Genomic DNA, 26,826 nt, shown 5'->3' on the forward strand with positions numbered 1-26,826 from the left:
ATGTACTCGCATATTCCTCACCTCTGTATATTATTTTCATCACTTTCCATTGACCTCTTATTTGATTATATTATTAGATTAACACAATTAACAAAGTCAACTCGAATTATTCCAAATTCATTCATTGAAATAAAATGTAACTCGTGGAATTTTTTCTTTTAACATAATCCTATTTGATTATATTATTAGCCCCGCCTTGCTCATGAGTATGATCATGAATTTTTTATCAAGAAATAATTGATCAAGAGTCAAAGCCAACATGGTAGTTTATGTTTCTCAAATTTTAAATTGTACATAAAGCACTAAATGCACTACACTGAAAACCATATACAAACAATTCCACCATCAAGTAACAAACACGCTAAAAGCAGCCTCTTCTTAAAAGGCTTCATCAACAACTCTAGAATGAGCAGACAGCCTACAAAAAGCACATATCATGTTTGTTCTAGGTATTGTCTGAAAACAAAACGTAAAATAATCGTGAAACCTAGTAAATATAATGTGACCAACATAAGGAGATTTAGACTGAAAAGTTGCAAAATAGCGCTCACAATCATCAGCTATACAGTTTGATATGAAAAAGGAGATGTCTCTACTCCCTAGCTCCTATATTATCATTGCTTGCATCCCTTAAAATTGTTAACCTCCGTGCTATTTTCGCGAAGTCACTGCAAAATAAATGCAAACACACAAAAAAAGGGCATCAATGATAGCTCCTTACAACACCAACACTGCGAAATATTCGAGTAAATTTTTGTGAAGTCGGAGTATAGAGTATCACACTTAGGGAGGTTAAACACATACCTAAATGGTTCATCACTAAGTTGCTTCACTGCACCAGTGACATCTTCATAAATGACTTGATTAAGCATCTCTAAAATTTCAATGCCTGACATATTGGACAACTCCGTGTGCAACTCGTCGTATGATCCCAACAATGATAAATCCAATGTTTTTCCTACATCTTCTGATTCTATGAAAACTTCACAGTGTTCAATCTCCACAGTATGCTTTGATTGAAATGATTCACATGGTAAGCAGTCTGGTAGGCTGCGGTGATCAAATGTCATAACCGATTCATCAGATATGTTCCCTTTTTTACATGCATTCTCATCGGAAGAACTATTCCCTGCACGATCAGGAGAAATCGTATCCCCTGGGCTGCTTAGAGAGATCTGATTATCAATAACTATGGGTTGACCAAAGAGTACGAGCTGTGGTGCTTTCTCACAGTCAGATTTCACCACAGTTTGGGTGGAACTTCCAAGGGTTAGCAAACAAGACATATGATGGTTGTTACTTGGCTTGGGAATCATTGTACTATTAGAGGGGGTAGAGGTTGTAGCTGCATGATCATGTGGAGGAAAACCAAGAGAAAACAGACTTGAGTGCAACTGATTGGGGTGGAGATCCGGTAATGATAAACCATATTGAGCATGCCTGGCTCCCTGCATGCCGACAGGGGTGTCGTTAGGAAGACAACCAAAGGGGCCATTGGGCCTCAAAAGGCGGTTGCCACGAAAACCTGACATAGTAAGATGACCATTAAAAGGAAAATATGAATCTTGAGGTAATCGAAGTCTCTTTAGTGAAGGCTGGTAGGGAGAAAAGTGGATTGCGGGCATGTTTGAGACTAATTCCACAAGCCATGGGTTGACACATTTCAAATTTTGAAGCAATTCTGGCTCGTCCCATGTCACCTGCAACAATACACCTTTACTAAGAGCTAAACATATTAAAGAAGCATAAAGAGTGAACTTTGAATTGAACATTAGAAATGAATTATCATTTGCTAAAAGTTTACCAAAAAAAAGAATCATTGGGTAAATCAGCTCCCTATTTGGAAAATAACACCTAACATCTTTTACCACTTGGTAAAGGATTGAACAAGGGAATACTATACAGAGTCATACAGATAAAGTTTGCGGTTATTGTTCAATTGAGTTCACATAACACTTATCCCAACTCTCTAACTTCATGAGGTCACAACCTAAGTTACTCGGACTCTTCGAAAGTGTTATCAAGATTTCCTGTGTCGGATCCTCCAAAAATACACTACTTTTGAAGGATCCGACACGCACCCGACGACATTTTAGGAGAGTCCGAGTAACATAGGTCACAACTCATCAAAATGCTCGTTGTAGCATAAAAGCTCACTGAATAACAAAGATAAGAAAAAGAGAATTTTTTCCTTAGAAAAGATTTTAATAACAATAGCATATCAAGTGTGATCCCACAAGTGGGGTCTAGATGGACTTGAATCCTAAGGAAGAGAAAGAAAGAGCCAGCAAAAAGATGTATAAAATTATTGCCTAATGGGTTTTTCGAAAAGCTCAATGACTAAACACGACTGAATTAACATTATTGTTTACAATTAACGTAACAATAACAAGAACGAACACATAACTAGATGTCTTTGTAGGACATTTAAAACCTACTTTTACACGGTCATCGACTGCAGCCTACAAGATTTACCTGGAGATACTAGGTAGTTGAACAACACCTCCTTAGTGTCAATCTGTCCGAAATGACCCACATCAAATCTTAAAGCGAAAACTTGGAAAGCTCTTAAACCATTGAACCTTTTATAAGCAAATAGCTAATTCGACCAAGAACCAGTTTAAAGGAATGTGGATTTGACGACTTAACGGTCATATGACACAAGAGTATAATTTGCAGCAACTCCAGCAGAGAGCAAACACGTTTCACAATCAAAATGGAGCTTTTTTCCTTTTTCTCAAATGATTTTAAAGGGCCTAAACATAATGTCAGAAGAACAATGAGATACAGCGATATGCACTAGCAAATACATATTGCAACAAATATAACTAGTCTTACGTTTCTAACTGTCTATGGAGAATCCAACAAAAATATGGCCAAACCAAAACCATATAATGCATCAAAGAATAGTATAAGTTATCTTGGATCTTTAAATGCAGGGTAAATGTTTCTCTGCTAGAAAAAACAAGATCCACTACACTTCCCCATTCAGCTATTAGAGTGATGAAGGCTTGTAAGGTTGCATGAAACAGCAAAATACCCAAGAAGTGGACCTCTTATAAATTATGCATGTTTAATGACAGCCTCTAACCTTGGGGAACGTTTAAGTTTTAACATCAAGCAATCTCCAGTCTACTCTGAACCACTTGGTTCAGTCGGAACTAAGAATCTGGCACTGGTTTATCCTTGACATGCAACAGGAGTCTATGTTTTTCTATATTAAAGGGTAATACATTTAAAAATAAACGTGACAGTAATTGCAGATTAATAACTGAGAGATTGATGATAATGACATTAAATCAAACCCTTCAAGAAGGATATTTTGCTAGCAGTTTCATCATTTTAATGTTGATTGTGGGTCATTTCCGGTAGTTTGATGCCAAGAAGGTGGTTATCAATTATCCTAGTGCTATCCAGAAACACATAGTAAGCTACTTTGGGAGACTAGAAAAGCATCTTTTGCTGTAATTCAAAAGCCAAAATTTATATAAGCTACGGGAAAGTCAATCACATTAGAATCCTAGCCCACCGACTCTTTAACAAAGTTTGGGAAGTAATAAATGATTTTAACAAAAATGCTAACGAGTTACATTAGATGTAGTATGACAGATCATAACATGATACACTGAATAGAGATCATATTACCTGAAGAATCCTCCAGGGCGAATCTGGCCATCGAGTGGGATCAGCAGCTTGAACAGAACATATAGTTCCCATGAACCAGCTCAACATTGAGTCTTCGGTTTCAAAGGGCATCTTGAACCTCATCCCCGAGCACCAAGGGATCTGCAATGCTGCCTTCACACGCGACGCATTCACAAAGAACTCCGGAGTGCTAGCACTGGGATAGAAGGTAACTTCAAAGGGCTTTCCGATAGCTGCAAGATTTGCAGCTTCAATAACTGATTCTGCCTTCACTTTTCTCCTGTTCATCAAGTTCTCGTTCAAGTTCGTATTCCCATATCTCATCAATTTATTCTCATATGGTATCCAACCAGGTGGAAACCCACCACTTGTAATTCCCTTCTTTACCCGGCGGATGCCTACACAAACGTCCTCATTTTCAGCCCTTAGGAACACAATTGAATCACCTGCAACGAGCTTTTTTGCATTCACAAAATTACTCCAACCGGTCGTTAAAAGATGACGCTTTGGTGTCCCTCTGAAAATATGTCTGAATTCCCATGTCTTCCCATGAACATCCTTCGCTATGAGGGTCTGAACAGGAGGATCTGCATCGTAGTCCAAGAGAGGGAAAATTGTATCTGCACAATACCTCGGGACAGAAAAACCCCCACCGTTATTCGCATCTGATTGAGTCAATGTCTTAGCAAATGAAGGGGGTTTATGCGGATTATCCGACCCGATTTTCGCAACCATCCCATCGTCAGCAATTTCGACTTCATTATGACTAATAGGTGTCAACCTAATCTTGGCAAAAATCTCGTCGGTTTCTTGTTCTGCCATGTATTTAATACCCGTGACTCTACAAGGAATGTATGATGGAATCCTAATGTCATTCCTAAATTCTACATTTCCACACGCGTGCTCTGCGTGTCCCTGAGGAAAGTAGAACACTATCGAATCAATTGCGGGCATTTTCACCATAGTACCAGCACAGGCATGCCACAATTGAGAATCTAACAAGTTCGCTTCTTCCATTACTTTGTCCTTTGAATCCATAAAAGTAATCATCTCGAAATTAACAGATTCTGTAGAAATGCAAAACACCCTTTTCATTAATTGACTTATTTTCACACTTGTAATCGAATATGTTACTATCATCATATTGAACACAGTCTTTAGGTATATTGTACCAATAGGAAAACCAAAATAGAAGGAAACAAAAGTAAACAAAATAAATAAATTCAACTTGAATGGATTAGAAATATTCATACCTTTCTATATCTGAACCACTCATAAGTATCTGAAAGTCAAATTCTTGAAAAGTACCTCCAAAACTCAAAAAGTTTGTTGAATTGCTGCAAATTTAACACAAAAAAGAATTCAATGATCTCTTCAGAATAGCAAAACATATTTGAAACAAAAAAAAAATCCAAAATCTTGAAGTCTAAACTGCTATGACTCACCTTTGAGTACAAAATCAAGCAAGAAAAAAGAATCCAAAATCAAGAATCCAAACTAATAGCAATTCACTTCTCCAAGAACCAACTTTGACACTGTTTCTCTAGCACCAACAAAAAAAAACAGAAACCACTAACAATTCACCAAAAAAAAAAAAAAAAGAGAACCCTAGTGAAAATCGGAAGAGGTGGACTTGATGTGTTTTTTTTTTTTTTGCTAAAAAATTCTTGTCAGCTTTATGTTTCAAAAAAGAAATACTCATGATTCATCTCATACAACCATGTGGAGTACTATATATATGCATGTTGACATTTATTTATGTGTCAAAATATGGATGAAGTACTGTAGCAGTCTTTTTCTTGGTTTCTCTCTCTTTAGAAGTGTTATTTACAGTTCTATTTTCATGATTAAATAATGATTTTTTGACCTTTTTCTTCGGATCTGAAAAGCATACTGTATCTTCCAGAAGCCAACAAAACAACAAAGATCTTAAAGCAAGCTACCCAATTCACTTTATTTAATAATATGTACTTACATGTCTCCGGTGTCATATTTATAATTCTTCCATTGATAAAAAATTAATATATTTATTCTCTTTGATTTAATTATAAGAGAGGTTGGAATAGTTTATTGTAATTATCCTGATATTTGACTATGTCAAGATGTGATGGTGAGTGAATAAGGTGAAGTCAACACTCAACAGTACAAAAAATTAAAAGCAAGGCAAATGCTGTGCTTAATTAAGTAGGCATATTAATGAAAGTAAAAATTTAGTAAATCATGGCTAGGAAGAAGTTTAACTTTTTACGGGCGTTAACTAACTGTACTTTTGCCTAACTCCAGGTTCAAAGTTTGGTTAGTTGGGTTAGAGTTTGGTTGTACGATTACTTGGTAGATGTTTGCTAGTAGTACTTTAAGGATTCATCTGTTTTTTTGTAAGATTAACATCTCTGAATATGATTGCAATATCTGAATATTAAGATTCTGTTTATAGATATGAAGACTGAATGATTAAGTCTGTTTGTTTTTCATCATTTGAATGTGCATAATATATTAATATTTAAACATAATAAATATGTAATTCAAATAAAAAAGTAACTAAACATTATATCAAGAAAATATTAGATAGAATAACCCCAAAATTATTATTTGAGAGATACATTAAAGTGTTTAAAGATATAAATAGATATTTTATATTTGATACAATTATTGAACTATCTAAATTACTAAAAAAAAATATCGATAAAAAAGGATTATTGTAATAAAATGTAATCATAAAATTTAAATTTGAAATAACATCTTGATAACAATTCAATATATATAAACTACAAACAATATGTAGATGCAAGCAAGATTTGATTGAAAAGCAATAGCCTGTACGTTGGGGCCTCTCTCCCAAACATTGTTCCCTCTCCTTTCTTTTCTCATCTCTCCTCTTATATATTGTGTTCCTATATACCACCAAAAGTTCGAACGAAAAAGGTTAATCCCATCAGAATTTGTCATGAAATAAGAGAACAAAATAGTAAAGACTAATAGCACCAAAATCATTCAAGGTCAAAGACTTATAATTTGCCATAATTTAATCCTTGTATTCTAAACCAGACCCAAAGTATCTATTCATGATAGTATTCTTTATCTTCAATGACTCTGTTAATTTACATAGAAGAATGCCTCTTCACCTGAAGAATATGTGGAAGACATAAAAACCAAAGTCCGATGAAGATATAAGATTTGATGCGGTGTTATTTTCCAAAAGATAATAGATAGTGGTAAAAAGGGTTGTGGAAGAATCAGGTTTAAAGGGTTCTGGTGTCAGTTTTTCTTCAAGGCATTTAATACAAAATTAATAATTAATAATTAAGAAAAAGTGTGTGCTAAGCTCCGAAGGATTATAAGACTTTACCCCAGATCTGACTGAATCAAATCTTTCAAGACCGAATAAGAGGTAAAATTTTAACAAAAACAAATGCACTTAATAGGATAGATCTGAATAATTTAGATTCAAACCTCCATTAAGTGCAAACAAATGAAGCTTGAGTTAGTGTAAGTGAGTCTACACGTGTGATAGAACAACTCCTAGTTAGCGCAAAGGTGTCTTTAAGCATTTGTGTCTAGTACTACTCTATCTTGTTAGCTACCAGGTTTTTCTCGATGACTACAATAACAATCACTTTATTATCCTCAACAAGATGAGCTTAGACAGGAGCTCGTCCTCCTTGCTTTGAGTTTTTCCCTTATCTTTGATAGAACTGTGCAGCCTTGTGACCAAGTTTTTCACAGACAATACAAGGTCTTTTTACCATTTGGATTTGACTCTCTATCTTGTTTAAGTGAGGGTGCTTCTTCACATGCCTTTTTCAAAACGTGCTTTTATTTTTGTTTGAACCTGCTTTTATAAAAGTATTAGAAGATTCCGCAAAATTAGCTTTAGAAGAATTAAGAGAAAGATCATCCATCTTATCTTTGAGATGATTTGCCTCTCAGTCCCTATGTAATTAATTGATCAGTTCTTAGAGAATCAAGTTTTTCTTGTTATGCTTCAGTTGGTTTCTGTAATCACTCTAGAAAGGCGAACATTTTCAAGCAGAACATTGACTTGAAAAGCCTCACACATCTTCATGCCCTCGTTGAGAACGTCAACAGTCAAGTTCTTATACTCGTGAACATGTTCCATAATTGGCTTATTGTCAACCATCTAGGACTCTAAACCCGTTGCTCAATAGCATACTTCTTCTTCCCTAGATTATCAACACCATATTTAGTTTTCAAACTGCCCCCATATATCCTTAGAAGATTTATAAATAACAAATAAAAAGAAAACCAGGTTGGTCATTTGGTTAAGCAGATGTCCTCTAACAGTTTTATTATTATTTTTTTCAATCTTTTTTAGTAGCATCATCAACAACCACAATAGTGCTAGAACCAACAATAGTGTTAGAAACATCAATAGGAGGTTCTTTAAATAAAACACAATCAATTTCAAATTGTTCGAAGAAAATCAGAAGTTCCTAAGACCAACATTGTCCAAAACACACAAGTTAAGAAATCAGGAAAAGTATTGTCCAAAGAAATAGCCATTGATCAATATTGTATATAGAAATTTGCTTTCAGTTTTTTGGATAATACTAGAATATTGATGTAGAACAGAAATAAATAAAAAATAGTAAGAAATGATAAGATCAAAATACTGTGTCTTGTCGAGCCACTGCCTTGATGTCACATGTCATGAGCATCAGCCGAGTTGGACGGCGGTAGCAGCGCACATCTGTGATTGCCAAGTTTCAACTCAACAAGTATGGAGGAAACTCAACGAATCCCAAAAGAAGAAATTAGTATATGAAGTGCTCCTAATGTTTTCCATCTTCATATACGGTATTTTTGGTCTTTCACGTAAGAGAAAGAAAAAGTTGGAAAAAAGGAACCCACAAGAATTCTTTATTCTTTGCATTATAAAAAATAACAATGCCGAAAAAGGTATAATGCCAACATGAAATACCCATATAGTTTAACTTATATACATTTACGAGAATTGAATCGTAAATCACCTAAAAAATAACTACATAGAAAAAGTTTATAATAAGTGAAATCAAAAACCTAAAAATATAGCAAATTACTTACTACAACATGTTAAAATAGACATTAAGTGTAAAAAAATTCAATATATATGAGTTAGATCCTACAGAATAAATTAGAAAATGTAGATGAAAAAGGACGTTGTGAATGGAGCCAGAGTTGAATTTGCATGAATGCGACAACCAGTATCGACTGTCCATAGAAGAGATATTACAAGGACAAAAAATAAAACACATAATAATGCATGGGGTACGGTGTAAAAATTGAAACACTTGGCAGCTTTCAACTCTTATATGTGGTTAATTTCATACTGCTTGGAAGATTTTGTTGTGTTAAGTGAACATACAAATAGTGCTGTTTGACTTGTAAAGTTGCATTACAATGTTTATGTATTTGGGTACATGTAGATATAATAATTTGAGTTAATATTCTTACTCAAATAATTACACCTAAATTAGGTTAGGCTTCTGACGATCCTACTTCTGAATGTATAAAAATAGCATGTTTCAACGATATCAAACTACGCTTTTGAATCATGTGATCAGAGGTGAATTCATAATTTAGAGTCAATTGAATTAAATATGCTTTTCTTAGAATGTTAACGTGTATGCATTGGCCGCCATTATTCTAGGTCCGTCCCTTCATGCGATATATAATGTACCATGTCCATACTCCATATATATATGATATATATATACACACACACACATAGGAGTCACAAATACTTACATATCATGTACCATGTCCGTACTCCATATATATATATAGATATATATACGAGTCGGAAATACTCACATATCAATGTTTTTCTATTTCATCATCTCACTTATATTCTTCATATAGCATTCAGACTTAATGACTATGAAATTACGTCGATACTTCTAGGAAACATCTTTATAATCCCTCTCCCCTCCCTAAAAAATATTTAGAATTCTCACTGTTTAACTTCCGATTCATCTCCAGCCATCAAATGTGTATACTCAAAAGACAAAGAAAATAACAGTTGCATATTCAAAATGAGACGTGGCCAAAACAGAGCAAATTAAAATACCAGGTCCATATGGGTCTAGTCTTTTGACACATTATTATGCACTGACGATAAAACAACACCCAGAAAGGTACTCTTTAACCATATAAATACATCCATATATCTGCCTGCAATATCTGCCTGCAAACTTACCCTACACCTCTGACCTGACCCACCCAAATTTTGTTTCGTAAGAAAGAAAGTTCAAAAAATGGATCGGTGAGACCACATTAGTGGAACTCTTCCACTAACCTCTTTACAACTCAAAAATCTACTCCAATTGTAATTCTTAGTTAATGCAAAAAATGGCCCTCGAGTGCTTGATATTACACCATACGACTAAGTTGTCTCCACTCCTCGCCATACAGAGACAGCTAATAAGTACTAATAAACTCACATGGAGCCAAGACAATAAAATAGTGCAAATGTCACCTTAATTTAGACATGACATGATGGTTTTTTGTAGCTATATCATACATTAATATATATATGGAGAATCAGATTTAGCTTGAGGGGTGTGTATAAACGACTCCTATCATTTAAAGATATTTCGCCAATATAATGTGGTGTAATATAATTAAGAGTAATTTTCAGGATTCAACAACCGCGACTATAGTTATAAATTGAGAAAAATAATAAAGTAATATTAACCCATTTTGCCTTACAACCCAACTCTCTTATATGCGCAAATCCTTTTTTTTTTTTTTTTGCTAGGAAAAATGTGTTTTTCCTAATTCATGAAGACACTTCCTTGAGATATCCACAAGTTTTTGCCAACATATCATCTTGGAGTACTAACTTGTAACTTATCAGCAGCAAAAAGTAAAAAGATAATTATTTGACGTAGAGAGACATGAAAATTTAAGAGATTGAAGTTTCAATCAAATTTATATTTAAACTCTTGCTAATAATCTTAGTAATTTAATACTGTTAGTAATGTTTTACGTTGTGTGGGGCGAGTTGTAGTCACATAGAAGTGCCGCAGTGAGAGTTCTGTGGAAACAGAGAAGGTTGACTAATCTTTTCTTTTATATAAATGTCAAAACAAAAGTATGGACATATATAGGTGGTCGTAAGATGACATGCTTCGTTTGGCCGTTTGTATGCGACTCTCTTCAGAATCTGTGTCGTTTTGGAACCCTCCAACAAAAGTCTTTCCACACTGTGTGAATCACGCACCTATTCTTCTCTGTGGACCACTTATTTTGCCCAATAAACAAAAATAGCTATATTAATAATAGGGAAAAGGGTCAAAAATACCCCTCTACTTTGGAAAAAGGGCTAAAAATATCCTCCGAACTTATTTTTGGGCCAAAAAAGCCTCCCATCCAAAGTTTTCAAATATACCACTGTCTTGTGAATTATCTAAAATAACCCAAATCATTTTCTAAACAGTTCCATCATTTAAAGCTGAACCCAAAATAATCCCCCCTTATTCCCCCAATACGTAGGTTTGAAGTTTGAGGGAATTGGTAATGGAATCTTTGGGTTATTATTTAGTTTGGTCGGCTTTAAATGACGGAGCTGTGCTTTAGAAAATGATTTCTAAGTTATTTCGGGGATAATTTCCATCAAGACAGTGAGATATTTAAAAACTTTAATGACGGGAGGGGTATTTTTGATCCAAAATAAGTTCGGAGGATATTTTTAGCCCTTTTTCCAAAGTAGAGGGGTATTTTTGAATACAATAACATACCCAGTGTAGTCCTATGTTGATATTCAGAAATATGACACAGTTTGAATCTGATATGAAATTTAAGAAAATAATGAATATCTTTAAAATTTGTGAATTTAAAAATGTTGTAGTACTAGTGTAGCTATAAATCTTTTGAGACTTGTATATGCTATAATATTGCGTATAAAAACTTTTCATTAATGATAAAGCGAGAAGTATAAAGTTAACTGTCTTCAAATATAAAAGTGTCTCATTCTTTTTAAAATGAATTATTAGAAAAATAGTGTTACATGAATTTATAAGGGGGTTGGAGGGTATTACTTTGTAATTTTGAATGCCTGAGAAGTTTGATGAAGGAAATGAATCCCAAATCGGTGAAGGGTGAGAATTCTGAGCTTCTTATGTGGCTTGGGCAATTCTTCTCCCTATGAGCTAGCTTTTGAGGAATGAGTTAGGCTGAAAGCCTAATTTAACATGATATTAGAGTCAGGTGTGATTCGACATGGGGTGGGGGTGGGGGTGGCGGTACGGGGTGGAAATACCCCTGGTTTGTGATTATGCACGCTCCAGTCCGAAAAAGGTCTAGGCGTAAGGGGGGACGGGGTGATGAATGGAATGAATCCCACATCTGTGAAGGATGAGAACCCTGAATTCTTTATATGGCTTGGACGATCCTCTTCCATATGGGCTAGCTTTTCGGGTGTGAGTTCAAACTTGACTTCTAAGTTCTTAGCCGAAATTGACGAAATAAATTGAAAAAGATACCAACTTTATGTCTTAAATAAAATGAGTGGACATAAAATATAGAAAAGTCCCAGCCTCCCAGGTTAAATAAAAAAAGACAAGTTTTAACTTAAAAAGAGATTCTTGGAATATTTACCTTTTGAGATTGTTTTGTTTTCGGATAAACTTTTTTAGAAAATGACAAAACAAACATGTTTACAAAATTCAGAAAATCTTTTCACTCACAGAAAAGTATCTCTATTTATTTTTTTTTATTTTTTTTTTTATTTTTTTGAGATTTAAAAGAAGAAGAAGAGATATCTTTTGCTAACTTGACTGTTGCAAATAATTAGTGTACAATTACTCCATTAGCCTCTCTAACTAGGAAACAAAAAGATAACAGAAGGAAAAAATTGTTTGCATTGTTTCTCAAATAATTAATGCCTGTAACAAGATAGAACAAATTTTAGGGGCCTGAGGAGGGAGGGGTAATTCATAGTTTTTTTTTCTTTTTTCGGTCAAAAGGCATATTTCATACTTATATATATTTTACTACTAATAAATTATTGGAAGTATTTAGGTCCAATCCAAATAGAAAAAGGGAAAAAAATAATAGTGTGAACATTTAAGCTTTTCAGTCAGATTTTGCTTAAAGAAAAAACACATGGATACACGTAAGCAATGCATGATATTGCGACATGACTTACGTGTGATTTTCATCCTACGCAACCCAATATATAATGCCTCATTTACAACTGTCATTTTAACTTTTATAGCATCTGAATTAACGCATGAAGAAGAAATTATAAGAAAATCCAATTGTTGAACAGTAGATCGATATAATATTGTGTTCTCAAACGAGAACGGACTAGTAATATTTTAATTATTTTTGTAGTGAAACGACATGGGCACTTTATAATAGCTCATGCCACGTTGATAGTCTTCAAAGTGAAATTCGTATGGCTTCATTGTCATATTGGTAACTTGAGATAGTTATGTTCTTTTGGAAACAATCTCTCAACCTCCCAAAGAAGATACTTTATCCTTTTCGCATCATCAGAAGTTACACCTGATATGTTGTTGTTTGTTGAGATAAGATCGCTCTATCACTCATTCATAACTTTCATATGAAAATGGATAATTTCGTTGTTTGTCTTTTGAGTCATAGAAGTTGCACCTACTTCAGTTAATTTCTCATGTTTAGCGTGATCTCAGTTTATGCATAAATTCTATTATTTTTACACTATACAGTAAGTTTAAAAGTGGGCAATTTTTTTAAAAAAAATCTTAATTTTTATTTCTTACAAGATTTAGCCAATATGATGACTATATAATTTATATATGTAAAATCAGTATGCATATAATATATACTTGTTATACATCAGTATACACTTGTGTGGGGTAAAAAGGATACGGCTAGGGGAGCTAAATATTTTTAGCCGCCTTGCTATTTGAGTAATTTACACAATGTACGCTCCCAAAAATTCTTTGCTTTGTTATTCTTTTGTAAAGGTATTTTTTGATTGGTTCAAGAGTATCTTGATTTCAAATCTTTCTATTGCTAGATTAGAGGTTGAGTCTACAATAATTATATCATTTTCTTGGAAATAACAGTTAGAAGTTGGGCTAATCTGCACAAAAGAAGAGGCCTCATATCCAGTTTAAAAAGGCCTTCATCAATAAGGTAGAAGCCCAAAATGAAACTCACCTCAAATTAGATCAAATGGACACATATTACTTTCTTCTTTAAGCTTTTAGTTGATTTTGCCTATCCAGATTTGACATGTTATGCAGTTGTTAATACAAAATCAATATCAACCAAAACCATAATACTCGTAATATTCAGATTCTTAATGGAAAATGACAGCTTACTCCTTAATTAATTTAGCAAATAAATTCCTGTTTACAAATACGTGTAGCATCTTGTTTTACGGTAATAGAGGAGATCCACATTAGCTCAAATATTAAGGATTACACCAGTTTCACTTAGGTGCGTTTGGTATGATGGAAAACGTTTTCCTAGAAAATAATTTCTTGGCAAAACAAGTGATTTTTCTACTTGTTTTCTTGTGTTTGGTTGAATGTGGAAAACATTTTCTAGTGTTTGGTTTGACATATATCCAATCCAACACCCTATCCATACGCACCTCCAACCCCTAACTCACTACCTCCCACCTCCTACCCACTCCCCCTCCCCCACAACAACAATACCAGCCTTCCCTATGGCCACCTTGCATTTTGTAAAAGATGCTACTTTCACAAAGCGGCTATTTTTATAAGATAACCAAATATGTGCATAACTTTGCAAGTGGCCTTTTTCTAAGACAACAAAAAAAATGACTACTTTGCACTTTGAAAGAAAAATCAAAAAAGTGACTATGTTTGTAAACTGGCCATTTTTTAAAAGTGACATAAAAATGACTATTTTTGTAAAATAGGTCATTTTTTGAAAAGTGTCATAAAAAAGTCATTTTTGCAAAAATATATTTCTTGCAAAACGACCGAAAATGCAAATTTGCAAAAAGAGCAACTTTTTTGTCATTTTTCAAAAAATTGCAACTTTAGAAAAATAGTCATTTTTGTGTCACTTCTGAAAATGGCTACTTTACAAAAGTGGCTACTATCTTAGAAAGGGAACATTGCAAAATTGATTATTTTAATACTTTCAAAAAGAGGCTATTTTAAAATGGCTACTTTTGCGAAGTAGTTAGTTTTTAAAAGTAACTAATTTCACAAAATGACTATTTATGAAAATTGGCTACTTTCAAAAAGTGACTATTTTTAAAAAGTATATACTTTCACAAAGCGGCTATTTTCTAAAAGTGACTACTTTTGCAAAATGACTATTTTTGAAAAGTAGCTACTTTTCACAAGTAATATTTTTAAAGCGGCTACTTTTGTAAAGTTGCTATTTTTGAAAGTTACTACTTTCACAAAGTGCCTAGTTTTGCAAAGTTACGAGATAGGGGTTGGTGGTAGGGAGGTGAGACGTAGGGGTTGGGGTTACGTGGTTAGAGGGGTGGAGAGGGAGGTAGTGGGGGTGGTAGGGGTTGGGCTAGGAGGGGGTGCTTAAGTGGTGGGGTGGGGTGGGGTGGGGTAGTTTCGGTGGTGTAAGGGTGGTGTATGGGGTGGGGAGTGGGGGTTCGAGGATGGCCGTGTATGGGAAGGTCGAGGGGTAGGGGTTGAGGGTGTTAGTGGGTGGGGAGGAGATAATGAACTTGTAATGTTACTTGTGGAACTTGTTTTTCCTACTTCCATTAAGAAAGTCAATTTCCTCATTTTCAAGGAACTTGTTAAATGTTTTCCAAGACATTTTGACCAACCAAATATGGGAAAATTGGAAAACAGACCAATCACACTCTTAGTCTTAACGTTGTAATGTTTGATATAGCTTTTTATTTTACTTTAACTATTTTGGGATCATGCATGGAAGTATTTAATTGACATTAATCAACTCCTAGTACTAATTGATTATGTCACGTATATCATTTTGATTACTGGCTACTAACTCAAGCACTAAATAAACGAGCGTATGTCTTTGAAGGAACCAAATACAGTACTATTATTTTTTAATTTCACTTTCGAATACTCATTTTTCCAATTTAAAAAACCAAACATTTTTCAAACGTCTAATAAATTTCACAACCTTGTAGATTATAGTAGTCTTCGCTTGCAAGTTGAAAGAAGCATTGATCCGCTGACCCAGAGGGCGCAAGGGGCTTCATCGAGACTTCCTTTGTCATAAAATTATATGATATATAAAATTAAATTATTTTATGGTTGTATAATAAATGTTCTGAATCCCCTTTGCTTCTTCATATATTTATTTCTAAATTTCGTTAGTGAAAGTTTTGGTTCCGCCCAGGAGCGCAGCCAGGCATAGCCAAAGGGTTCATCTGAACCCCTTTTGCGTAAAATTACACTGGTTATATATGGATAAAATGATTTTTTATGTATATTTAGTAGATCTTGAACCCCTTCTACTTCTTCAGGTGTTCACTTTTACAAAGTTTGAACCCCTTAGTGAAAATTTTGATTTCGCATTTTGCCGTTAGGTGTGAATATGCTGAGTATTAACCGGCCAGAAATAAGAGGAAAAGGAAAACAGTTGTTTTCAACTGCCGAAAACCCAAAATCCGATTTTTACTCTTCTTCGCTACTACCATAGACTCGGTACAAAATGCTCCCTCTCCATGCAAAAATATTTCTGCTACCTGCAGAAACGGATCTACTATCATCACACAGAGTGTAGCTGCACTCTAATCCGAATTATTAAAAGTAACACACATGTAAAAAAAAAAAAAAAAAAAAAAGAACTTGTTTAAAAAAATAACGTATAATAATTTTCTCAAATATCCTTTCCCCGAATCCTAGATTATCATGATTTACAACCTTTCTTCTAATTATGTTGTGTGTTTATCTTCATTTTCTGCGAGAGGACACTTCATTTTTGTGTAAGTTTGCAGCAGAGAGGATCAACTCAGTATAAGAGAAAAGAAACTTTTGTCGGTCTTGAAAACAACTTGTTGCATTTTCCATTTGGATACATGGCATTTGTGAAACTTGGCTCGAAATCCGAGGCCTTCCGTCGTGAAGGCCAGGCTTGGTAAGTCCGGCCTTTTCAGCCTTTCATTTTTTACCCGATATTCATCTGATGTGAGAGCCTGATTAATATCGGATTCGTGCTGCATAAGGCCTATTAAAAGTAAAAGTGCACCCTATTAATATTTCTTCCATTCTCGAGGCTCGAACCTTAGATATCTTATCAAGGGTGGAGGGATTGTATTTTATCTAACCATAATCTTTGGTGATTTGGTTTTCATATCTTTTTTTATGTTAATGGGCTTAAATTTTACACCTTCTTCCTCAACAATCGAATTACTGTTGCTTTATCTTACTATATTTTAGGTTCTATCAACTTTTTTGTGCTATAATTTCTAATGTGTATTTTGGAGTGACTACTGTAAAACTAACAATAACTGTGATAATAATAAGAACAATATTGCCAAGTATCGTAGTTCTTGTTGTATCAGACCCTGTGAAAGCTACCAAATTTGACATAAAAAAGTAAACATATGCTTATAATCTCTCTGTTCCCTAACAGGAGTTCAGCCTCACATAAGCATTTCAGCATATATTAAAAGTTCAATCGCGTTCGGTTGGTTTTTAGTTAGAATTTTGACTCTTCTGGTCTTATTTTTTTTGCGGTAGACTAGGTAAGTAATGTATAAATCACAAGAAACAGAATTCCATATATGGACCATTTGGTTTCTTGAATATGTAGACTAAATAAGGTAAAACAATCCAAACTACAAACATTGATTGATTTTCTTCGTTTTTGCAAGTAGCAAAGTTAGAAATGTTTTCTTTGAATTATGAACTTTAATCATGAACTTCATCAGGCATTGCACATCAGGCCTTCCCAGTGATGTTACAATTGAAATTGGAGAAATGTCCTTTTATCTACACAAGGTACACCTTTTCTTTCTCTAATCAATTACTCCCCACGTCCCAAAATTTATGTGAAGTTGTTTAACTAGACATGGAATTTAAGAATGAAAGAAAGACTTTTGAAACTTGTGGTCTAAAACAAGTCATACATATTTGTAATTTCATATGACTATAGGCCATCTCATTAACGGTAAAATAGGAAGTTTAAAGTTAAATTGTTTACTAAATATAAAACTATGTCATTCTTTTTGGAGCTAATTAAAAAGGAAAGAGTGTCACATAAATTGAGACAGAGGGAGTATTGTTTTATTCAAATGTATTGTTTTTGCCTTATCTTGTTTGCATGTTACTTTGCAGTTCCCATTGATATCAAGAAGTGGACTACTAGCAAAGCTAATTAAAGAATCATGCAACGACGACGCATCAGTTTGCATCCTGCAGCTCAGTGACATACCTGGTGGTGCTAAAGCATTTGAGCTAGTAGCCAAATTCTGTTATGGTGTCAAAATAGAACTAACTCCTTTAAACATAGTGAGTCTTCGATGTGCATCGGAGTATCTGCAAATGATAGATGAATATAGTGATGGAAATCTCATTGCACAAACGGAGGCTTTTCTTAACGATGTTTTTGGGAATTGGACAGATACCATAAAGGCTCTTGAAACATGTGAAGAAGTTTTACCACATGCTGAAGAGCTTCATATTGTGTCTAGATGCATAAACTCCTTAGCAATGAAAGCTTGTACTGATACAAAGTTGTTTAACTGGCCTATGTCCGAAAATGGTCACGAGGGTACCACAGGCGCGGATGTGTGGAATGGTATATGCACCGGATCGAATACACAGCCCGTGACCGATGATTGGTGGTATGAAGACGTGTCGTTCCTTAGCTTACCTTTGTACAAACGGTTGATTCAGGCGGTTGAAGCGGGAGGAATGAGGCCGGAAAATGTAGCGGGTGCCCTTGTGTTTTATGCCAAGAAATATATTCCCTTGATGAATAGACAAGCAAGTTTCAAGGATGCTACTAGCCATAATAAATCAGGGTCAACAATTTCCACTCCATCAGAGGCAGACCAAAGGGCACTTTTAGAGGAGATAATGGAGTTGCTACCAAATCAGAAAGGAGTAACAGAAACCAGGTTATTAAACAGTCAGAGAGATCATATTTTTAATTACTTAATCAAATTGTATGTCTTACCACTTTTTTCCTTTTTGGGTGGCGGTGAGATTTGAACTTAAGGCCATAAGGGTGTGTTTTGTATGGAGTAACTGTTTTTCCAATTTTTCCATGTTTGGTTGATCAAAATGTATTGGAAAATATTTTTCTCTAGCAAAAAAAGTTCCTCAAGAATTAGGAAATTGACTTGCCTAGAGGAAAATGGAAAACAAGTTCCATAAGTAGCATTCTAAGTTCATTGTCTCTTCCCTAGCTACCCATGCTCCCCTCCTCCAATTACATATAAATGTTCTTGGGACAATCTATTTTTGCTCACTTACATTGAGTTGTGTGAACTATCTTGTTTAGAAGCTTAAGTTGTTATAAAGAGCACACCTTTAATTACTTTATTATGTCTCATTACAGGTTTCTTCTTAGGCTGCTCCGTTCCGCTATGATATTACAGGCGAGTCCATCCTGCAGGGAAAACTTGGAGAGAAGAGTGGGATTGCAGTTGGATCAATCCGCACTAGATGACTTGCTAATACCAAATATGGGATATTCAGTAGAGACTTTATATGACATAGACTGTTTTCAGAGAATTCTGGACCATTTTATATCAATAGACCAGGCTTCTTCTGCACCTTCTCCATGTATTATGGAAGAAAACCAATCGATGGAAGGTTCACATTCCTTGACTTCATTAACAAGGGTGGCGAATCTGGTGGATTCATATCTTTCTGAGGTGGCGCCCGATGTTAATTTCAAGTTCCCGAAATTTCAGTCTCTTGCTGCCACAATCCCAGATTTTGCAAGGCCACTTTCTGATGGTATCTATCGTGCAATCGATATATATTTGAAGGTATATTTTCCATTAACTGATACATGATCCTTCTTACTTTCACTGTGTCTTGCTATCGGGGTTGAAAATGATTCTTTTGAAATCAGACATGGTAGCAGCATTGAAAATCTCAGTGAGTCAAAATACTGACTAAATAGCTAGTACCAGAGGCGAATTCAGAATTTTAATTTAATGTGATCAACTTTTAAGATTTTCAGTATTGAATTCATTGTGATTTTAGTATGTTTTTACATATATATCTATACTACATGTCAAAAGTTATGTATGAACCCGTAGCCAAAAGGCTACTTTCGCCCCTGGCTAGTACTGTAGTACACAGTTATGGTAAAGTAGGAACTTGAATTGGCAATATTCATTTCTGTACCTATTTTTCCCAAGTCAACTTTACTTTCTTTTACACTATCAGTGTAGTTTAATCTATGATAGTAGTTAGTTACCATTTTTACTAGATTACCCACTAATGTTTATTGTTGAGATTTACATGTATTATTTTCAGTGTTCTGATACTATGTAAATATTTTTGTACTGTCGGTGTGTTGGACTTAATCTCTTCTTTACTTATGCACACTTGCTTACTCATTTCAATTTTAGGCACATCCTTGGCTCACAGACTCAGAAAGAGAGCAAATCTGCAGACTGATGAATTGCCAAAAGCTCTCGTTAGAAGCTTGCACACACGCTGCTCAAAACGAAAGGCTACCTCTTAGGGTCATAGTTCAAGTCTTGTTCTTTGAACAACTTCGGCTACGTACATCAATATCAGGATGGTTCTTCGTCTCTGATAATCTTGACAACTCCCAAACTTCTCTCCGTGGAGGCAACTGTGACACAAACACAGGAAATGGCAGAGGATCAAGTATCAATGACATGAGAGAGCGTGTTGCAGAGCTAGAAAAAGAGTGCAACAACATGAAACAGGAGTTTAAGAAGGTGGTAAAAACGAAGAAAAAGTGGAACGTGTTTTGTGGAAGAAAATCTGAGTGTGACTTGAATTCAGTAAAGCCCTTGAAGCTACATCCTCCACATGTTAATGAGCACAAAAATCACAAAAATGGAGACTCTAGTTGAAGCTGTACGTGGTTTACTGTGTTTTCTATGTATGCTATGGTTTGCAATCGTCCTGGTGTTTAACAAATTGTTAACGTATTGAGTAGATAATAGGCATGTTCAAACAAAGAACAGTGGTGGACAGTGAAATTTTGAGGTACTTAAAAGGGTGGATTTCTTTAACTTTTAGGAAAAATTTAGAAAAACAGAACTCAAGGTGCAAGTACAATAAAAAAGCAGTTCAATAATTCTGGGAAAGTTTTTATCTACATGGGTATTGGTCCGACATTTGACAAAGACAAGATTGAGGGTTTTTGTTAATAGGATGAGTGAATTCTATATATTTGTTTGCTCTTTCTGGCTATGTGCTATCAATTGGAATGCAGCATTGCCAGCTACAATTGCTTTTCTACAAGACGAGTATATGGTTTCCAGAAAAGCAGTAAAACAGGTTATATAGTTACAGGGTGGTGAATGAACTATTAGAGTACAAAGCACGTGAAGATTAGATGTCCCTTTCACTTTAGACGCTATGTCATAGGGTATTGTTGTCATGTAGAGAATATCTAGGACATACCCAGCATTATAGGGGTGTACAAAGTAAACCGCACCAAACCGATAAAACGAGTCAAACCGAGAAAAAAATCCGACTAGTGGTTTGGTTTGACTTGGTTTGGTGTTGGAAAAAAAAACCCGATCATAATTGGTTTGGTTTGGTTTTAACTAAAAAAAGTCAAACCGAACCAAACCAACCCGACATTACATGTATTCAATTTTTAAAATATTTTATACATAAAAATATTTATTTGCAAAGTAATTTATAAATATTTCTTAAATTTTTTCATAATTTTTTATCTATTATCATATTATTTGAACTCGAATTTTGAATGTCAATAAGTTTTATATCCTATGGATGTTAGTAAACTCAAATAAAGTCAAAACCAAACCAACTTAACACTAATCCTAACAAAAGAAATTCAATTTACCACTAGAAATGACAATAATGATGGATATCTAGTCTTTAGTTTTGCATAATTGATTTAGAGAGTAAAAATACATAACTTAAGTTTTTTTTCTTTGTCATATAATTAATACTTATTTTAGCATGACTAAGTATTTTTAGATTATGGTCATTTTCTTTTATGGCTTGCTAATTAGCAATATTTATTTTAACCGATTATATTAGCTTTTGTTGAATATTTTAATACAATGTCGTCAGTCTTCTCACATTTTGTGTTATTTTCTTAAGAAACACCTTAATTATATAATTATATCTTACTAGGACTAAAGAAATATTTAAAGTAAAAGTTATATGTTTTGTATCAAGATTATTTCGTAAAAAAACCCAAAAAACCCGAGAAAACCGAACAACCCGAGAAAACCCGAGGTTGAAAAACCCGAATTTTATTGGTTTGGTTTGGTGTATAAATTTTAAAACCCGACGCAATTAGTTTGGTTTGGTGTTTAAAAAATCCGAACCAACCCGGTCCATGTACACCCTCACCCAGCAATGCTTTTATGAACAAGTCAGATTCTAGTAAGTTTAGACATTCCCTGTACTTATTTGTTTCGTGTAGAACACATTTAGTAGCGTCCTTGTGAGGACATTTTGGCAAGAGAGTTTGATAAGATGATTGCTTCTTGATGAAAGGAGAAAATTCAAGCCAAGCGACAGAATTTTCGATGTGATTGCATCTGGGGAATTGTATATAGGCCATCACGCATACTCCAAGTAAATGCTCAATAATTTGGACTAAGCTTTTTGAATGTAGCAAAGAGCATAAACCATTGTCAACTCTCAATGCCTTCTGAATTCTGATTTTTCACAATCAAAAAGGTTTTGAGCTAGCTGAGAGTCACTCTTTTAACAATTTCCAGGCTCTAGTAAGAGGCATGGCAGATACAAGCAATTTGTTAGCCAATATATGTACACACACACACCACTTGCAATTTGAGCTAGCAAGCATGAAAAACTCTCCTCTATCACAGTTATTTCCGCTGTTTGACTAGAATTTAGTTCGAGGCCTCAACCTGAGGTGATATTCAACCTCGCGGTAGTTTGATTCACTTACTAGTTATGAGCTTACGCAGGAATTGTAGAACAGGAACGGTGAAGGACTTGGTATACATGAATTTTTACTTTTAAAAGAGAATGTCTTTAAATAGTTTAATCTCCACATTTGCTAATACATATTCTTATTCCACATTTTATCCCGCATAATCTAATATTAGTATTATCTAATACCACAAACCCTATATTAGTTATATAGTGATTATTTTTTTCTTATACGGCCAACCAAACATTGTACTATGTCATGTGGGATTTTATATTGGGATTGATTGTTCCATTATGATAACCAAACTCCTTAGTCCAACAAATCAAGTTTCGAAGACTCTTAAGTTTGTGCCGTAAGAATGGCTCACACCAAGATACATCCCAAAAAGTGATCTAACATGTCATCGTCTAGTCCATTATCAGCTAATGGATATAAATTACAGGTCGAAATCTTTTCCCGAGGCAATTTTAGAACATACACTTGTAAAAGAAAATATACTTGTGAATACTCTCATTAGTCTAGATGCAGATACCAAAATTTTGTACCAACTTTGGTGTGAAAGTAGCAGGTGTTGAAGGTGCACACAGTTGATGTGCATTTCCAGGCCCTGCCATGTAGATTATACATTTGTAAGAACAAAAACACATTCTGTAGGAATGCTGAACCTAAAAAATAACCAAGTAAATGGACACGGGATTAAGAGGGGAAAGACACTGTGCATATGGTATTTTGAGCTTTTTCAATTTTCATCCTCCTTTTTCTTCACTTTCATAGTACCATTATCAAAAAAATAGACCCTTGTTGGAGTGAAGGGTGTGAGTGGACAATTTCATCAGAGGTTACTAAATCCATTCAAGTTTAAAAAATAAATATTGATGCATTCTCAGCTATGCCTTGGAAAAGACTATGCAGAAATTTGAAACCAGGACGTGTTAGTTGTTTACCTCAAGCTTTTATACCAGCCAAAAAGATGTAGTTTTAACACATTCAAAATTGACGCCTGGTTGGACGCTCTTCAGCAGCGCTTACACGTATGGACCTGCCATCAAGGTCCTGCACCACAATATCACACAGATGCATAGTATTAGTATCAGAACAGCCTGATGAAGAAATCAAACATAAATCAACTAGTCCAACAGATATGGGAGGAAAGATGCAAAAAACTGCAGCAGTGAACAAATTCATAACACTTCTTTTCAGATACCTAATGGACAATAACAACAAGTATCGACAAATACTGAGAACAGGCATGTGTATATCAACCCACAAATTAAGATATGTAATCAGGCTTGGTAAGAATATACTTACAACGCCATTCAAGCTATCGATTGCATTGTTGACCTCTTTAGCGGAACTGTATGTTACAAATCCAAAGCCCCTTGATCTACCACTATCTCTGTCATAGACTACTTTGGCATCCACAACTTGGCCTTGCTCACTGAACAATTCTTTTAGTGCGAGATCATCGACACCCCATGAAAGGTTTCCTACATAGACTCTGTTGGAGCTATCAAAACTTCTCCCACCACCCCGTGCACCTCCAAAAGAAGAATTCTCACTTCTTCCACCTCGTCCACCTCCAAAAGAATTCTCCCTTTTCTCTGGCGGTGGCCCACAGTTCACCCTCAATGCCCTCCCGTCGATTTCCTGCAAAGTTACATCAGAAACATTTGCTTAGAAATCTAAAACAAATGGTTGAAAGGGATGCATGTCCAAGCACTTCTTTGGAAAGACAAGATTTTTAGATTACACAAATGACAAATTGAAAGTGAAACTAGAAAGTTTTTGGGATAATAGTATTTTGGTCCCTCAGTTTTTAGTAAATTCTAATCTTGGTCCTTGTGATATATGACTCAACACATTTAACCTTCAAGTAATTAAAATGTGTGATTTCAGTCCCTTTGTAGAAATATCTTATATTTAGCCTATTGTTGAAATACATTACCCTCAAACTAAGTTACTCGGACTCGCCTAAAATGTCGTCGGGTGCGTGTCGGATCCTTCAAAAGTAATGTATTTTTGGAGGATCCGACACGGGTGCGGCAACACTTTCGAAGAGTCCGAGTAACTTAGCCCTCAAATATGGAGTAACAAAACAACTTTAACATAATACATAGGTAATTAAATATATAGTTGTACAAGCAAAGGGATCAAAAGTGCACATTTCAAGTACTTGAAGGTTAAATGTGCTTAGTAAGACATCACATGTATTAAATCAAAATTTACTAATAACTAAGAAACCAAGTGTTATTAACCCAAAAAAATTTCATCAGCTAATTAGTATTGCAAGTTGTATTCACTTATCACCACAAAAGTAAAAACTAAAGCTTGTTTTATCACCCTTCAAGATAGCCAAGACCATGGAAACATTAGACAGACATTGTAATATAAGTGAGCCTGAAGATATAATGGATGCAAGCAAAATGGGCAAAGACTTTACATATCCATTGAATTGTTGTTCAGCAGCTTCCACTTCAGCTTTACTAGACATTGTCACAAAACCAAACCCTCTGCTTCTTCCTGTAAGCTTGTCATATATAACCTGCACAATTGTAACAACTTCAGTACTTCATCATCCTCCCAGATAACCCTTGTGCTACATTTGAGGATACAGTTAATTATACATTAAGAACCTTAAAATATCTCATTTCCCATTAATAACATCCAAGCATGGACAACACAACACGTCAAAGAAATATCTAAAAGGCACTCCACTTCAAATCAAAGCTTACTACTCTTTCTAAGTGTTACATTGAGTAAACCAACTCAGCTAAAGGCTTAAACTGTTATAACAAAGACACTTAATTATTTAATTAAGTATGTTTTAACAACATGCTCCCTCATGTGCCTAATTCTTTTATCTTAGGCCAATTACATGGAAATACCTTATCCTAAACTTGCACCATGAACTCATATCTGCTATGACAGGTCACACTTTTACTTACTTAATTATATGCTTTTAGCTAAATTACAGAAATATGGAAATATAACTCCCTCAGTTTCAATTTGTTTGTCTATCTTGACTTGGCACGGAATTTAAGAAATTAAAGAAAACTAAGTTTTGTGGTCTTAAAATGTACCAAAACACTCTTTACTATTGTGGTCTCAAACATGTCACGTGGAAAGTTAGAATTAAAGAGTTATCAAAAAAAGAAAAAATAGATTTGTTTAAACAAAACTAAAAAGGAAAGTAAAACAAACAAATTGAAACCCACAGAGTAGTTAGCTAAATTTACCTCAACCATTTCGACATTTCCAGCACGTTCAAAAAGACCAGCAAGAGCAGCACTGTCAACACTGAATGGCAAATTACCAACAAACAGTTTAAGGTCTGGTGAGAAATTAGGTTGCTCCACTTCTTCAACATCGTCTTCCAGTTGGTCAAATTCAGACAACGTCACGTTACGTACAAACCTAGAAGATGACTCAAAAGGCTTAAAAGAAGAAGGTGTTGTTGTTGAAGAAGATAAAGAAAGATTCTTTGATGGTAAAGAAAAGAAAGAAAATGAAGTTGAAGTGGAATGGTGGGGTTTTAGAGAAGAAAGGGTTTGTGGGGTGACAAAGAGAAATTGAAGAGAAGAAACGGAAGAAGCCATTGTTGAGTTGCTATAGAGATAATGGCTAAGGTACTGACTATAGAAAGATAAGGTTTTTTTCAAGATTTTGAGTTTTTGAAGAGACTAACGTTCATATTTATAAGTGGGAAAATGTCTAGATATTTTTTTTTTAGGTTAAGGCCTAAGGGGAATAAAGCCCAATAGACAAATTTGCAACTTTAAAGCAGCCTTAGCCAAAGACGTAAAAAATATCAAAGCCCTGCAGATTTTTGTACTCTCTTGGAGGCTTGGACCTCATATATTTGAGGGTTATACCACAACAAAAAATTGCGCGGATTGCCCTTCCTTTGGGGTATTCTTTATATATTGCCTCTCATGTTTGTGGTCTTTACGTTTTACCCCTCGCTTAAAAAGGTGGGCGAATACTGAGGTTTTGGGTTCGAACCATAGGCGTATGTAGCCTATAAGGTTGGGGTTTAACTGAACTCCAAACTTTGGACGCGGAACCAAAATTTATATGTAAAAAATTATTAAAATTGCAATAAATAGTAGATATGAACCCCTAACTTTAAAAATATAATGGGTTCAATGCTAAAAATCTATAGAT

At 34.7% G+C, this 26,826-nt stretch overlaps 3 protein-coding genes across 4 annotated transcripts; 1 reads left to right on the plus strand and 2 right to left on the minus strand.

The window, feature by feature from the left end:
• Nucleotides 1-243: 243 nt before the first annotated feature.
• Nucleotides 244-5,387, minus strand: LOC132049696 (auxin response factor 18-like). 2 transcript variants are annotated; one of them, XM_059440600.1, is made up of 5 exons: nt 5,091-5,387; nt 4,899-4,982; nt 3,646-4,712; nt 805-1,700; nt 244-668 (listed from the first exon to the last, which is right to left on the minus strand). In XM_059440600.1, the coding sequence occupies exons 3-5, from the start codon at nt 4,693-4,695 to the stop codon at nt 593-595; spliced, it is 2,022 nt and encodes a 673-aa protein (XP_059296583.1). In that variant the 5' UTR covers nt 4,696-4,712; nt 4,899-4,982; nt 5,091-5,387; the 3' UTR covers nt 244-592. The 2 variants fall into 2 exon arrangements, with proteins under 2 accessions (XP_059296583.1, XP_059296584.1); XM_059440601.1 differs by having other exon boundaries at nt 3,646-4,276; nt 5,091-5,385.
• Nucleotides 5,388-16,424: 11,037 nt separating this feature from the next.
• Nucleotides 16,425-20,988, plus strand: LOC132050935 (BTB/POZ domain-containing protein At5g03250-like). The gene is made up of 5 exons (XM_059442262.1): nt 16,425-16,692; nt 17,489-17,558; nt 17,895-18,679; nt 19,123-19,558; nt 20,150-20,988. The coding sequence occupies exons 1-5, from the start codon at nt 16,634-16,636 to the stop codon at nt 20,624-20,626; spliced, it is 1,827 nt and encodes a 608-aa protein (XP_059298245.1). The 5' UTR covers nt 16,425-16,633; the 3' UTR covers nt 20,627-20,988.
• A 2,050-nt stretch (nt 20,989-23,038) lies between these two features.
• Nucleotides 23,039-26,324, minus strand: LOC132049699 (29 kDa ribonucleoprotein B, chloroplastic-like). Its single transcript, XM_059440604.1, has 4 exons — nt 25,899-26,324; nt 25,103-25,204; nt 23,971-24,309; nt 23,039-23,715 (listed from the first exon to the last, which is right to left on the minus strand). Exons 1-4 carry the CDS (start codon nt 26,256-26,258, stop codon nt 23,650-23,652), a joined length of 867 nt encoding a protein of 288 aa, XP_059296587.1. The 5' UTR covers nt 26,259-26,324; the 3' UTR covers nt 23,039-23,649.
• Nucleotides 26,325-26,826: the final 502 nt, after the last annotated feature.

The sequence above is a fragment of the Lycium ferocissimum genome, chromosome 3, assembly GCF_029784015.1.
Source record: "Lycium ferocissimum isolate CSIRO_LF1 chromosome 3, AGI_CSIRO_Lferr_CH_V1, whole genome shotgun sequence".
In the NCBI taxonomy this organism is placed as follows: Eukaryota; Viridiplantae; Streptophyta; class Magnoliopsida; order Solanales; family Solanaceae; genus Lycium; species Lycium ferocissimum.